This window comes from Cydia fagiglandana, chromosome Z (genome assembly GCF_963556715.1).
Source record: "Cydia fagiglandana chromosome Z, ilCydFagi1.1, whole genome shotgun sequence".
Classification (NCBI taxonomy): domain Eukaryota; kingdom Metazoa; phylum Arthropoda; class Insecta; order Lepidoptera; family Tortricidae; genus Cydia; species Cydia fagiglandana.
Window position 1 is genome coordinate 34163648 of NC_085959.1, and position 16597 is coordinate 34180244.

General features: G+C 38.4%; 1 protein-coding gene across 1 annotated transcript in view; it reads right to left on the minus strand.

Moving 5' to 3' along the window:
- Positions 1–116: 116 nt before the first annotated feature.
- The window catches only part of LOC134678553 (nose resistant to fluoxetine protein 6-like), a 49436-nt gene continuing 32955 nt past the window's right edge, over positions 117–16597 (minus strand). Inside the window, exons 3-12 of the mRNA XM_063537165.1 lie at positions 14116–14315; positions 11883–12015; positions 10350–10428; positions 6134–6242; positions 5471–5626; positions 4884–5393; positions 4622–4791; positions 3838–4014; positions 2389–2585; positions 117–1381 (exon numbers count right to left, since the gene is read on the minus strand). Coding sequence (XP_063393235.1) covers positions 1250–1381; positions 2389–2585; positions 3838–4014; positions 4622–4791; positions 4884–5393; positions 5471–5626; positions 6134–6242; positions 10350–10428; positions 11883–12015; positions 14116–14315 — 1863 coding nt within the window. The 3' untranslated portion in view covers positions 117–1249. The remainder of the gene's footprint in view (positions 1382–2388; positions 2586–3837; positions 4015–4621; positions 4792–4883; positions 5394–5470; positions 5627–6133; positions 6243–10349; positions 10429–11882; positions 12016–14115; positions 14316–16597) is intronic.

A 16597-nucleotide genomic window follows, 5' to 3' on the forward strand; every position in this document is an offset into this window, starting at 1 on the left:
ATAAAACAAAAAAAAAAATATGATGTACATTACCATGTAAACTTCCACCGAAAATTGGTCTGAACAAGATTTGGTAAGTAGATTTTTTTAAAATACGTCATATACCGTAAACCGCAATTTTATTATGTTACTTACTGTTACGGAACCCTTCATGGGCGAGTCCGACTCGCACTTGGCCGCTTTTTTAAGGTACATGCATGAAATAATATTTTTGCGGGCAGTCGCTTAATCGTTCATTTATTGGTCTACTCTGGTTAATTTTCGCAACACAATGGAATCAAATAGCTTAAGACTAAGTACAGGTCATTAACTATGCTTCTACTAACGTAATAATGTTACTACGTAAATTTTTCACAATCAATCAATACCTACAGCTATTAATAAAATAACGTTTTTCGTGTCACTTTCAGAACACTAACTACATCTTAATACAATGAGATGTAGAGAGATATGTTAATCTTTTTAGACGGTAAGGTACGGAATGGTGGGGTATTGGGAATATCCAACGCTAATTGATATGACAACGTCACAAAAATATTATTTCAAAAATATTTGATTTTTTAACTCTGGCAAAAATAGAACTACTCACGGGGTAATTAAAAGGGTCCTTATTTCGTTCCCTTCCAAATTTACAACAATACTAGAAAATATACAAGTCTAATTTAACATAACCACCTGAGAGCACGGCTGGAAACTCTGTAGTTACTCGTATCGTATAATATCACAGTTTCCAATATCCCACTCCCCTTTCGTTATTATTTTATTTACATTTGTTCTAAACAGTTTATAAATCCAACAATAATCTGAAATGTAAAAAAGTGTCATTTCTTGGAATATTCAATAAGTATGTATATTCGGTACATATATATTACGTAATTGGTTCAAATTCTACTTTCAAGATTGAATAAATACTTTGAGGTGTAGATACGCCTCCGTTGGTTGGTCTAAAGAGGCCGGATTCCCAATTTGCAGGCTGCGACTAGCAAGGCATTGCTCTCCACGTGCTCTGAATATCAATTTAGTCCAGATTCAGCTGAAGTCCACTGTACCATGCAACGCCGCCGCATACTTTTTATTATTTTGTACGGTGACCACGACATTGATTAATAATGTATGTATAAATAAACCTACGCAGCTACCACAAATAGCTCAGTACATAGTCTCGTTCCAATATGGACGAAAACGAAACGCTTAACTTATTCTAGCTATTTACCGCGTCTAAATATTATTACAACTATATGAAGCGTATTTAATGGCTTTTGCTTTTGCGGTGTCCGCCGCTGACGATTTTGAGCAGCCGCACGACAGGCGCTTCGAACGCCAGCGAGATCACGAACGACGTGACGAACGCCATCACCGCGTACCCTGAGTACGAAATTATCTGAAACAATAAAACGTCTCGTTACCGACATAAAGCATAAAAGTTTCCGCTCTGATGGATCGCTGCCGCGACGTGCGTGGGATAAATGTGGAGCGCCGACTGACACCGAGTGAGCTCCTTATTATTTAGCCTCCATGAAAAGGACGTATATTGAATGCCCGTCGGATATTGTCAAACTGAATGAATGAATACGAACGCATCTCCATAATCTCCATTCTGAATCCGCTTTTATACTCTGCGGTGGAACACTTTGAAGGGTTCTTGTTTTACCCTAAAAATGAACTCCGGTGGATATTCAATTTAACGAACAAAGTTGTTGGACAAACGATGTGCTTCGGCTGCACAAGTGCTCTGCGGAGGCGGAGCCGAGTTCGATTGATTTAATGCCCCCGCGATGCCTCTTCTCGGTACTCGTTGAAACTGGGAAACGTGAGTGGCCAAAAATAAATTATATTATCATTGGGCACACACATCAGCTGTAAAATATTCCTTGCATAAAAACATATTCCAACGTGCTATTATTGAAAACCGTTCTAGTCTTTGGGACTAAAGAGAAAATCCTATCACCGCAGCGCATCCGGGATGTGAAGCGAGCGAGCTCGTGTGAGCCATTAAAGTGAACAGTAGAACGATAGATTTAATGCAAAGCTGCGATATGATATTGTAGCGGTGTTGATAAATTATGAAACCCAGGGGAATAACAACAAGACTTTGGTGTTAAAAGTTTTTCCCGGCGATTGTAATGTTCGGGGCAGTTTCACGGGTCGCCGCCGCCACCGCGTCCTACGGGAATCAAAACAGATCTCTTATTTGCATGTTTTCCTTTTCAAGCAATTTTCAAGTTGGCTTTCACTGTTGTCGCACTACGGATTGTAAAATAAATGGCAAAAATATAGCAAAAGGCTTAGGCTAACTCGGGCTAATGCAACCTTTTGAGTTATTGAAAGAAAGTTTAGGTTGTGAATTAGCTTGGTATAGTATTTTGTCAAGTTGTTACAAATACTGACCACCATAGAGTTCTGCAAATGGAAGGGTCCATCCAGAAGAAAGCAGGTGTACATCATGATGGTGGGGTGTACGAGGTAGGCGCAGTAGGTGAGCCTGCTCAGCGGCAACAGCCCCCGGTACGACAGCACCGAGTTCACCAATCCGCCGTAGCCGCAGCAACACGCGATGCTCACCCAGGCCAGCGCCACGCCCCACGCTGCGCATATACATACAAATATTTATAACTACTAATCTTATCAGATTTTATTAAATACCAAAAACCTTATTAAGTATTAGTTAGTTGTATCAACTGTTAGCTGCGTCAAGTAAACTGTTTAAAGTACAATTCCGCGGTGAACCACAGACGGCTGCTGCTAGCAGGTTCTTTTATAAGACCGTGCGGTACTCGCCGTCTGCAACCCAGAATGGAATGCATTTAAATCTTTGTTATATGTAAGCCACTGGAAAAATCAAGTTAGTTAAGTACAATACACATTCGGGCTAAACATTTTTTTTCTTTGTTTGCTACCAGGCATGGAAAGAAGAAACAACATTCCGTGCACTGCTATAAAAAATGGTCACATTTTCTATTTTCATCTCTCTCACGGAACGGAAAAAGAAGGCTATTTTACGCAATAAAAAGGCTGTTTCTAGTTAGAGTTGGGAAAGACTCGAGTTTATGAGTCTAAATTAGACCGATGAACTCGAATATTACGAGACTGCTTAACTAAAAGAAAACTTTTTTTCGAGTCTTACTGAGCGCGGTCAAAATGATTCGAGACTAATAACAACGTCAATTACTCCAATCAAAATTGTGGCTTTGCGAATTAGTACTTTATTTAAAGACATCGTCTTTTTAAATGTGTTACAAATATTTTGAGTTTTCTCTATTAAGTAACTACTGCGTAATAAAAAAGACACAACTAAATGACTAGAGTCCAAAATACTACGTCCAATCCAAAAATTTATCGCCAGATTGTAAAAACCCAAGTCTTTACCACCACTATTCTTAGCTAGTGCATGTGCGCTTTGAGCTTTGGAACCTATTGAAGTCGGAAGGCAAAAAAGTATGCGTACCTACTGCGAGCCATGGGAGTTTTAATTAAACGAACTTTTATCTGTTTTTGCAGCTTGATCATTTATGTATTTCACTTTGATACTAAAAATGGAAACAATATACAAATAACGAAGCTGTGTTTTAAAACACTAATATTTTTAAACTTATAGGGATAGATGTATTAAACGGTAGGTACGAGTACTTACTTTTATAAAGCGCTGATATTCGGTTTCACAATATCTAACGGCATCAGTTTAGTAACGTAAATTCGTACCTGGTTATTTTAGAATCCAATGCAATTAATAGTCCAAAAACCGGAATATCCTCAGTACAACAAAGTTATTTTTAATAGCTTAATTATTTGTTATGCAAACAAAGTTAATTATTTGTTATGCAGAAAAGTATACGTTACCTGTATGTCCCACGCTGACGTAGAAAGCGGTCGGCCAGACCTCAAAGTAGCCGTCCACCATCCCGAAGATGAGGCTGCCGATGATGGCGAGCGCCACCGGCCAGCCCACCGCCACTAGCCAGTATGGCATCTTCACCTGGCACTTCGTCTTGTGCAAGTACCAGCCCACAATCATACCTACAAGTTATTAGTTTTATTTCATATAAAATATATATTCTGGGTAGAAATTGTCTCCCACAAGCCCATTTTACATACAGTGAAATAGTATAATAATAGGAAATTATTTATAAAATAAGTAGTAAGTAGTAGTAAGCGCTTTTTGTACAAAATATATATGTACTCCGTGTCTTGTGTTATATAATCTGCTGTAGGACTGACTAAGTATTTAAAGACTGTAAAAATGCCACACTATTAATAAAATTGTTCAGAAATAAGTACCTATAGCGAAATAAAGCGTCATCAAGTGTATTCCAAATGTTCGGAAAGTTTTGTAACGGAAATGATACAATAACTTGGTATCTAATACGGTACGTATTTTGTGAAGTGAAAGATTGGCAGCCGTGTGAAGTTATCGATATAGTTCATCCGGCCCATCGGTTTTTGTGGAACGCGTTTAGGGCGGGCTCACTGACCTACGAAGGGGATATTTGGAACGTACTTACAATCTAACAATATAAACGTTTATTTTTTGGGGAAAGGTTCGATGGATATTACAGCAAAAAAGGACAACGTCTTCCCACTTGGGAATTCAGTGAGGAGTTTTTATAAGAGTTTATAGCCTTACCGACTAAATAGGGACCGATTCTGGACCAGGGTTTGTCGTAAAGCCCGTCGAACATTTCAAACGGCTCCTGTATTCGAGCCTTGTACATGCTCGACACGGAGATGTAGATGGTGGTGGCCCAGGAGCTCACCATGATCACGCCCAGCGAGCCCACTGCAAACTTTGGATGCCTGATGGATTTAAACAAGCACCAAATAAAATCTCAATAATTATTAAATCTAGTTTTAACAATCATCTGTCGATTTCATTCATGTTTACTTACTTCACTGATATCAATAGTAATAATATGCCGACGACATAAAATTGCGTGTCGTTGGCCATGTACCAGGACCAAACCATACACATTTCACGCTGCGAGTAAAGGTTGTTGATGTAGAGTAGATTTCTCCACCAGAACTGATCACAAGTGATGTGGTCGTACTGCGCCGGCTCAAACACTGAGTGCGAGTTGGTATACCGAAGAGTGATCTCGTTTAAACCAATCACGAAGGCGTACGCTGGTGACAGTCGCACAACTCGATAGAAAAATAGAACCACAAAATTCTTGATTAGACTGAAAAATTCGCCCTTCGTATATAACTTTCCTTTAGGTTTCTCTAGTAAGTCCTGACAGAACGAACTCTGGCTTATGACGGATACCGATAAAGCGGAATTTGTGTAACCGTTCATATTTTTATTAATGTCCTGTTTATCTTTCTGCTGCTTCACTTCTTCTCTTCTTGCGGCCTTTTTGTCTTCGGTTCTTAGGAACAGGACTGTAACAAGTAGGCCACTGGAAACAAAATTTAAGTATGTACATTGTTATTTACTTGTATGTGTCCAGTTTTTAACTATTTTCACTAAACGTACCTTATGAAGAAGAAACTGTCCACGCAATAGGAAGCGTTGCCAACAGATTGGTACATGAAGTTCCGTTCTATTATAGTTCTCATTGTCTTGTTCGTAGAGATGTAGAATACAGTCAGGTAAGTGTGTACCATTATCACCCATACCACTGATAAGAATCTGGAATACGTACGTTGTTAAGGTAAAATGGGGATGACTTTGTACATGACATGATATGTTGACTTAACAAGTGTCCCTAAGATATTCCTCTCCGAAATGTATGCCAATTCTGTTAGTACAAAAGTCGATAATACATATTTTCGGTGTTCCGGAGGTTCCGGGGCAAACTCCCGAACCCGACACAAGACCAGACGATTCAACGGAGCCGCGCCGTTTGGTCGCCTAAATTGTGTTTAGTTTTTAAGTTTATTTAAAATGCATATATATTTTAGTCTGTTAGGCATTTGTAATATGGGCCTTGTTGCCTGATTTAAAATGTTAAATAAATTAATATTTTATGCTTACTTACGATAATGCAAACAAGTCAAAGTCAACTGTATTAAATAAACAGAGAATATCGCCTAAGTAGTATAATATTTTTTCCATTGATTATTATTTAGTAACTAATTTATAGCTTTTATTTATTAATCTAGGTTGAAATGAGTAAGTACGTAGTTCAGTATGTACCTGATTCCATGTAGTGAAGTGAGCGCTCCGTCGGTGGGGCGATGCGTGCTGAGGATGGCGCGACCATTCGACAGCATCGAGAACGACAGTAGCACCTCGGCCCATGTCCCTGCGCATTAAGGGCCATCTGGTGTGTGTTCTACCAGCACGACACTTTTAACTGGCTATCGGTAAACCTTATATCGTTGCAATAAGGTTTACGAAAGACAACAAGTGACAACCGTGTTGACTCAATAGGTATCGGCAATAAGTAAGTTTCATTTAAAGCAGAAACATCAAAACACGAAAAAAAAAAACTAAAATACACAAATCATTTATGATTTTTACATGGAAAATAGATGACGAAACCGAATAATCAGTCCAGGAAAAATTTAAGTTCGATTTTCAAAGATTTAAATATTAGGTAACCTACGAAACTCGTTTATTAGTTGTGACAAAGATGAATTTATAACTGTAAATAAATAATTAAACAAATCGCATTACTTTCAATATTTTTAATGGCCTTAATTAGTGAAACGGAAAGTGCAAGCCACATTTTTCCGTAAGTATAAATATAAATGATAAAGCAAAATAACCCTAGTAGCATTTTCGTTGGGGCCCACGGTGCCAACGGTAGGGAAAACGTTGGGATGAGGTTCGTTCCGTAGCCAACATTAATTTTGTATTGGCCCACCATCGCATTTACCAACATTCGCTGTGGCACAGATGCCCAACAATGGGCCTTTGTGTATTTTGGTACCGTTGGCTAAACAGCGATAATATTCGTTGGCCCAATGATGACATATATCGCATTTACCAACATTGGCAGTGGCAGTGATGCCCAACAATGGGCCTTTGTGTATTTTGCTACCGTTCGCTAAATAACGATAACATTCGTTGGCCCAATGGTGACGAATACCGCATTTACCAACATTGGCTGTGGCACGGATGCCCAACAATAGGCCTTTGTGTATTTTGGTAACGTTGGCTAGTCAACGATATCATTGATGGCCCAATGATGACAAATATCGCATTTACCAACATTGGCTGTGGCACTGATGCCCAACAATGGGCCTTTGTGTATTTTGCTACCGTTCGCTAAACAACGATAACATTCGTTGGCCCAATGGTGACGATTACCGCATTTACCAACATTGGCTGTGGCACGGATGCCCAACAATGGGCCTTTGTGTATTTTGGTAACGTTGGCTAGTTAATGATATCATTGATGGCCCAATGACGACAAATATCGCATTTACCAACATTGGCTGTAGCATTGATGCCCAACAATGGGTTTTTGGATATTTGTGTAACGTTGGCTAATCAACGATATCATCCGATGGCTCATTGATGACAAATATCGCATTTACCAACATTGGCTGTGGCACTGATGCCCAACAATGGGCCTTTGTTTATTTTGGTAACGTTGGCTAATCCACGATATCATCCGATGGCCCAATGACGACAAATATCGCGTTTACCAACATTGGCTGTGGCACGGATGCCCAACAATGGGCCTTTGTGTATTTTGGTAACGTTGGCTAGTCAACGATATCATTGATGGCCCAATGATGACAAATATCGCATTTACCAACATTGGCTGTGGCACTGATGCCCAACAATGGGCCTTTGTGTATTTTGCTACCGTTCGCTAAACAACGATATCATCCGACGGCCCAATGACGACAAATATCGCATTTACCAACATTGGCTGTAGCATTGATGCCCAACAATGGGCCTTTGTTTATTTTGGTAACGTTGGCTAATCAACGATATCATCCGATGGCCCAATGACGACAACTATCGCATTTACCAACATTGGCTGTAGCATTGATGCCCAACAATGGGCCTTTGTGTATTTTGGTAACGTTGGCTAATCAACGATATCATCCGATGGCCCATTGATGACAAATATCGCATTTACCAACATTGGCTGTGGCACTGATGCCCAACAATGGGCCTTTGTTTATTTTGGTAACGTTGGCTAATCAACGATATCATACGATGGCCCAATGACGACAAATATCGCATTTACCAACATTGGCTGTAGCATTGATGCCCAACAATGGGCCTTTGTGTATTTTGCTACCGTTCGCTAAACAACGATAACATTCGTTGGCCCAATGGTGACGATTACCGCATTTACCAACATTGGCTGTGGCACTGACGCCTAACAATGGGCCTTTGTGTATTTTGGTACCGGTGGCTAAACAACGATAACATTCGTTGGCCCAGTGAGCACAAATATCGCATTTACCAACATTGGCTGTGGTACTGATGCCCAACAATGGGCCTGTGTGTATTTTGGTACCGGTGGCTAAACAACGATAATATTCTTTGGCCCAATGATGACATATATCGCATTTACCAACATTGGCAGTGGCACTGAAGCCCAACAATGGGCCTTTGTGTATTTTACTAACGTTGGCTAATCAACGATATCATTCGATGGCCCAGTGAGGACAAATGTCGCATTTATAACTATAGCCGGTCAAGCAAGTTTGTCACTAGAAAAGGTCGCGAAATTCAAATTTTCTATGGGACGATAACCCTTCACGCCTAATTTTTTTAAATTTGTCGTACTTTTCTAATGACGGAAATGGCTTGACAGAGTATAATACCATAAACAAGTAAATAAATATCACACGAGCATTTTAACAGAGGCCAGGGGCTGCGTGACGTCATCAAAATAGCTACCAGTTGAGTTTGCTTGTGGCGTCACTAGATGGCGTTACTGTCTCCAAACATCGAAGTTATAGTTATTTTCTCGATTATTCCGGATATAATCATAATATTATTTTAAAGTAACTTATTAATCTAATAGCTATAACTATAAAATTTATACATAAATTTAAAAAATTGTATTTTACCAACATTTTCTCAATTTAAATCGCAAAAAACATAAATCTTGCTTACGAAGTTTCGAAGTGCGGTTAGTATATATACAAATTAGAGTGTATAGTAAGTGTACTTGCTTTGGCAGTATATATATTAAAATTGGAACGATACAGAAGATACAGAAGATACGAAGATTAACAACAACTGCTGCTTAGGGCCTTCATGTGGATACAACCAATGCCTACCGTAGTGTAATTGTAATATTTATCAGCAAAGGCCCAACGTCGTATTACACAACCACTTACCTAACGTAGGGTAACTGTAGGACTCGTAAACAAAAACCCATTACATAATTAGACAGTAGGCCCACTATAAATTACACAACTATTTACCTACGGTATTGTAAGAATCCTACACAAGGCCCAATGTTAAAGTTACAATGTTGGCCCTTTGTGGGACAAGCTGTGTTGGGCCTTCAACCTGGTGCACGACTACCTACCGACCTACCTGACTTGCCGTTGGGTAATTGTTGAATTTGCAAACAGAAGCACAACGAAAAAATTGCCCTTTTTTAATTTTTTGCAGTTGGCTCTACAGCAAGCCATACGGCCAAATGTAACAATTAACCAACCATCAAACAAATGTGTATAGGCCCAACCACGGCCCAACCAAAACCACCACCGTTGAATAATTGTATGATTTATTTAAATAGGCCCAACGAAAAAAATACTCTAATGGCCCTCTGTTGGGAATCTTCGGGAGGGCCTTTGTCGACGGCCCTCCAGCAAATCGTACGGCCAAATGTAACAATTAACCAACCATCAAACAAATGTGTATAGGCCCAACCACGGCCCAACCAAAACCACCACCGTTGAATAATTGTATGATTTATTTAAATAGGCCCAACGAAAAAATTACTCTTATGGCCCTCTGTTGGGAATCTTCGGGAGGGCCTTTGTCGAGGGCCCTCCAGCAAATCGTACGGCCAAATATAACGGTTGCCCAACTAATACGTAAACAAAGGCCCAACAAAATCCCTACAAGAAAATGCTATTAGGGAAAACTAGATGAGAAAGACCAAAAGTTATTAGGGAATCAGTATGACAACAATAGTAATACACTTATTTATATATAAATTAAGAGACTGCGACCGATATGCGACCAGAGAAGAACAGCACCAAACTAAAACGGAAATTTTCGCTCGTGTTTAGCGCACTCTCGTTCCATAAAATTAACTTCATTAGCAGTTTTCTTTAGAATTCTACCTCTCGCCAATAGCAAGTTTAAAGTAATGTTCAGTATTATGTAGACAGAACAATATACCGATTATATAATATTACATCACGGCAAATTGCCGGCAGCTATCGTAAGAGTTGCAGTAGCAAAACTGTGTACTAACCGCAAGTTTCCCGCCGAAGGTCTCTGTCTTGATTGTCTTGGGTTGAGTTCCCATCGGCTTGATGTGTGCCGTCGCTGACCTAAGAAATTGACACAATTATATTTACATAATCGCTTATGCGACTGCATTCATCCATTCATTGCCTACGTAACCGAGGCCAAGGTTCGCTAAGAAAAACGGTTCTGTAAAGTGTTATTTGGAAAATATGTAGTCTTACACCGCCTTCATTGTGGTCCCGATAGCGTTAGTATTGTAGGTAAAAAATAGTTATGGCGATACTACGGAAAGTTTTTTTGAGTTAGGTATTAACCTAATTTATGTGACGTAGTGTTTTTGTTCCTCTATCAATTTCGTCACTGATAATAAAAAGTATATGTACTTATCGAATGATTGTTGATTAAGTTTACATATACCTACTGATATTGGGGTTACTTTGATACCCCTTTATGCGTTCGGAAAGATGTGTTAACAAAATGTAAAATTTAAGTTTAACCACCAAATTAAGTTTTTAACAAAGTAATCCCGTTGCCGTTGCACTAGCTTTTCAGTGAAGGAAAACATCGTGAGGAAACCTGCATACATCTGCAAAGAAATTCAAAGGTGTATGTGAAGTCCCCAATCCGCACTGGGGTAGCGTGGGGACTACAGCCCAAACCCTCTCGTGCTTGAGATGAGGCTTGTGCCTAGCAGTGGGACGTATAAAGGGTAAAATATTATTATATTATATGATATATTAATCCCGTTGCCCAGTATTACCGAAACACCTCTAACAAGCCAAATCAATCTAAAAACATGACTATTGCACTCGTGTTAGCTACATCTTAATCTTAGTATAATAATGAAATAATGTCATTAAAGCTCTCCAAAGGGCCTCTATTACGAATTGGATCTATATTCCTACGCAAGCCTATCAAAAACACGGGTCCGTGAAATCCAAAATAATGTCAAAAGTAGATGGTACAATTGCGTATGTAAATAGTAATATGATATTTCTACCCATTTTATGAACATACATTCAGCCAATTTGGTAAAAACGGTGGACGCAAAAGTGAAAGACTACTTTTATGGTGTAAACATTAGCTAGATTAAATTAGCTATTAGCAATGTTACTAATCGCAGCGCAGCTGAACATGCCGACGCTTTTGTGGGCGTGACAGGCAATGAAACTCGATTTATCTCATAAATTTATCTTTGTGGTTTCAGGCCTTCAGAGTCCTAACAACATCGTAATATTTAATGTGCCGGGGTTACAGAACAGCGGCATTTATAACGAGATTATTCACATCACCTACTTATAGATTTCTTGTGCGTAGGAGTTAAAACATTATGTAGGTAAATTATTCAGAACACTTAAAAAAGGTATGGGGATTATTTGAAATTGAGAGAATATTTAAGTCTTATTTGTATTGAAGGCAAGCTCTAAATCTTAACCCGAGACATTCTACCTAAAATAACATTTATTGTCACATTATCAGACAAACATTTGTGTGACTTGTAATTTATATTTTTTAAATAAAAAGTCAGATGCGGTACCGGTTTGTTGTTGTTATCGTGTTGTGCCAGCTCCAGGTCGCGCGGGTCGGCGCTCTGTTTGAATCGGCGCTCTAAGTAGCCCTCGTAGCAAGAAGCCGTCACCATCAGCAAGAAAACTATAATGGATACGGTGCTGAAAAAGATAAAGTGGCAGATGAAATACATTACAAAGCTTGTAAATAGGTAGGTACACGGGCGGCCGAGCGCGTAGATTAGTTTTCTTTATTTTCAGAACCAGAAAGAGAGTTGCCCGCTGAATATACCTTAAATAAATCGCCCAGCGTCGATATGATATTATAATGTTCAGCATGATATTATAATGTTATAACCTTGGCTTTTATTGAACCCTCAAACTTGAAAGGACATACATGAATGTATACGTACTATTTAAATACCCAGGAAGCAAAATGTTATCTTGCTTGCCTTTGATGCCTCGGCACCTAATATCCAACCACACCGCACACCCTTCCGCTTTACAGGCCCCAATGCCCTGGTTTTCGTATTTGGACTAGGAGAACTTACATAAAAAAATACAGTCTCTTTTTATCTCGTAACCTTAACCGCATTTTCCTAATTCTAATTTGATTACAGTCATGAATTTTCGGCATTCTACAGAGGTAAATAATTCGGTCAAATTGTGTTTTTTGAAAAACTAATTATAGCCAGCATTCTATGAATGTAGTATGATACCTTTGGGTATGGTGCTTTACGCAGGCTAGCGTCCCGTCCCCTCCCCCTGACGCAACCCCCCCCTTTTAGCATAAATATGTCCCGATTGGGAGTTTTTTTTGTTTTTTGGGGAAAGTATACAATATAGGAAAAAAGTGTCAATGAAAGAAATGTTCCCTATTAAATTCTAAACAAAAAAGGTTATATTCATTTTTTTGATACGACGCACCATATTCATGCTATGGCTAGATGAACTTCGACAAAATTTAACCGTTGAAAAACTTGCAGAAGATCAATATAACATAGTACGTGATAGTACTAAAAAAGAATCTTACAGGACAATAACCTTGCAAGCTTATTTTCTGTATAAGATTTTTTTCAGTACTATCACGTACTAACTTATAATGAACTTCAACAAGTTAAAACATGAATATGGTGAGTCTTACCAAAAAGTTGTATATGACCTTTTTTGTTTAAAATTTATTAAGGATTATTTCTTACCTTGACACTTATTTCCTAACTCTAATACTTTTCTCAAAAATAAAAAAAAAACCGTAAACCGGGACATATTTCATGCTAAAAGGGGGGGTTGCGTCAGGGGGAGGGGGAGGGACGCTAGTGTGCGTAAAGCACAATACCCAAAGATATCATACTACATTCATAGAATGCTGGCTATAATTAGTTTTTCTTGCCCATACATTAGAACATAATTTAACCGAACTAAAAGGGTAAATGTATAATACTTAAGCCCTTATTGTAGGTACTTACTTTATCTACATAAATTAATTAAATCTGCGAACACTAGAATATTCCATTAGGCAATGTTTTACGATGAGATAACTCGGTTTGCTCTAATGGTTTGCGGGGATCATAATAATTACAGGCACGTAATTGGACAAGTTGCGGCGACATTATGGCCCGAGTCTGTGGTGTCTTGTAAAAATATTATAAATAATTGTGAATGATTAAAATTCTCACTCCTCAAAGTCCTCACTTTTGCATAATTATGTTCATTATACCTCAATTTCCACACGGATTGCACTAAACGACAGCCACACTAATGGCTATCCATTGTGAATGCCTGCGGTGTATAGGCACCTAGTTAGATTAGAATTTTAATATTTCAGCCAGCCTGTAATCATATTTTATTCAGTCCAATCTTGAGGGTGTTTTCTTGGAGAATTTATGAAAACCGTGATTTATGTAGAAATCATAACGCGACATAATTTATCGTTTTATTTCTGTCCTCCGTCGCCGGCTGTCGGAGCGAGCTGGACAATAGGGATTGAGAAATGTATTGCAAACTGCGCGACCCGTCGTGCCCTATTTTCTACTTGCTTACAATTTTAAATTATCGTTAAACTTCATTAGGTATACTTTTCTTTAACTGAAAAATTTCTTTACAAAAAATAGTTATTAAGAACCGTAATATTACCGACCTGCCTCATGCATCAATGATGTAACTAGGTAAGTACCTACAGTTACTAAATAGGTAATTAGGTAGGTAGAATATATATCCATACAAAAACATGTGTATTACATTTGTTTATTCATAAATACTTACCCTAAAATATGCAGCTTTGTGTCGTGCAGTATATTGTATGAGCTGGGTACAGGGCGCACGCCGACGGTTCTGACGGAGGACGGCAGGCCAGCGGCAGCCGCCCGCGCGCTCGCCGCCGCCTCCGCCTCGCTCATGATGGCCAGGATGGCAGACTCATTGCACGACGCTGGTAGACACTCGCCCACCAGGATCACTCTGCTCTGAAAGTTTAAGTGTACTTCAAATGAACATTTAAAAATGTAAAATAGGTATATGTAGGTTATTTTTCTCCGTTTATCGGTTCAAAAGGTTCCTATGACTTGATTAAATTGTTACCGGAGATATTGTTCTTAAAGGTGAAATAATGTTGCAGTATCGTAAAAGGACGCCCGGCGCGGCGTCAGTCGGCGTTTCACTTTGTTGTGTTACCTATGTACGTGTCAACTGTATCTGTATCTTGAACAGTTCTTTTTAGACCAGCGGTGGAACAAAAATGGGTTTTGATAACATTAAAGTTTTTTCTTTTTTGATATGTTATTGTAAGCATGTTAAATAACATTCATGTAAAAAGTTAGAAAATTTTAGATGGAGCGTTCGGCCATATTTAAATATTTAAATTTTTGCTAAATAACTATGTAAATATAAAATTAAAGTTACAAAAAACTTTAACATATTCAATAACACTTTAATTTATTCACAATATTCGGTTTTTAGAAATCTGGAACAGCTGCTTTCTGGTGAACGTAAAAACACGAATTATTATGTAAATACAGAATTAGAGTAGCTGATATTGCAAAATTACGATATGACCTATCAACTTAGTATACATGTAAAAAGTTAGAAATGTAGACAATGTGCTTGTCTAGATATTGATTTCTGGTAAAGCAATATAGCCAATATTGAATTAAAGTTTGTAGAGTTAATATTACACGGTCATAATAAAGATCTTACTTCTCACACAAAAGATTAGAAATATAAAATCACGGCGACACTAAATACTGATACGTAAGTATGCATTCCGAGCTTATATTAAGTTACATTTCAAACGCGCGGCGTTTTCGCGCGCCGCGCTGTGCGCCGGGGCAGGAGGCAGCGATCGACGGTCGCGGGCTAGCGGTTAGCGCGGTGACCTTAAAAATACGCAAAGCGTTTATAAAATTATTATCAATGGTAAATAGTTATTTTACACAGTACACTAATGGAAACTTACCTTCCCTTAATTATTTCTATATGTACTAGGGATTGCCCGCGGTTTCGTTTACGTAGAATTCGTTATCGTGTTAAGTATAGAAATAATAGATACATTTGAAAATTATTTTAGGTGCATTGTCATACAGATAACTACCCTTGTTAAAGTATTCTTCAAATTCAATACACAGGTGTCATTTCAAATTGAAATTTTCAATATAATTTTGCGTAATTTGGCGCTTTTAGGTTATAAATGACTAGCGACATATATTTTTTAAGAGCGATCATCTCCGATAATATTTACTTTATCATAAAATGAATTTCAAACTAACGTTATTCAATATTTATCATTTTAAAGTCAATATTACCAACCAACTGATCCAATTTACCTACGGAAACAACTCAAAATTTGCATCAAATTAAATGCCACTTTTCTTATCCGTTTCGAACAATCAAGAGGGCCTTTACGAGCTGATGTGATGAAAATTTTATTTAACCTTCGTCCCTCGAAACCTTCACTACGCTCAAGGTTCAATTTTACGAACCACTCGCTACGCTCGTGCTTCAATTTTAGAATGTTTGAATTTGTGAATGTACTTCCTGCCTCGCACAGCCAAACTGTGGAATGAACTGTCCGATACGACCTTCAAACCTTAAAAGACCCCCATCTTAAAGGTCGGCAACGCGCTTGCAACCCTTCTGGTGTTGCGGGTGTCCATGGGCGGCGGTAATCGCTAACCACCAGGTGATCCGTCTGCTCGTTTGCCTCCTATTTAATAAAAAAAAATGTTTCGCTTGTTTGGGTATCAATATTAGCACGAGCGGTTAATCAACAACTTTTCCCCTTGTAAAACAAATAAGGTAGGTGAAGTGCAGGCATATGAGGCCCGGCGGGTAACAAGGCCCAGCATTCAAAAATAACAGTTGCTCCCTATTATTCCCAATTATTCTGAATTTGTACTTGTTGCTAAGAAGGCCCACTGTCAGTGCAGGTAAAAAGGTCCAGTCCCGGGCCTTATTGAACGTATGAGATGAAATATTAGATTAAAATATTTTAAGATAATTTTGAATATTTTTAATCTCTTATTAATAAGGTCGATTTGAGGAAACTTCTATAAAATTATGACTTATAAATAACACTTGCACTGCGTGGGCTGTCAAAATTGCTGCAGACTTTTCTTGGTCTAACTCTAATAATTTATCACTTGCTTTATTGACCTAAAGACGTTTATAGAATCGAAAAAGTCTAATAACATTGAGGCACTTATACTTTTTAAAGGCAGTAACTATTTACAAGTGAGTTTTTTTGTTAATA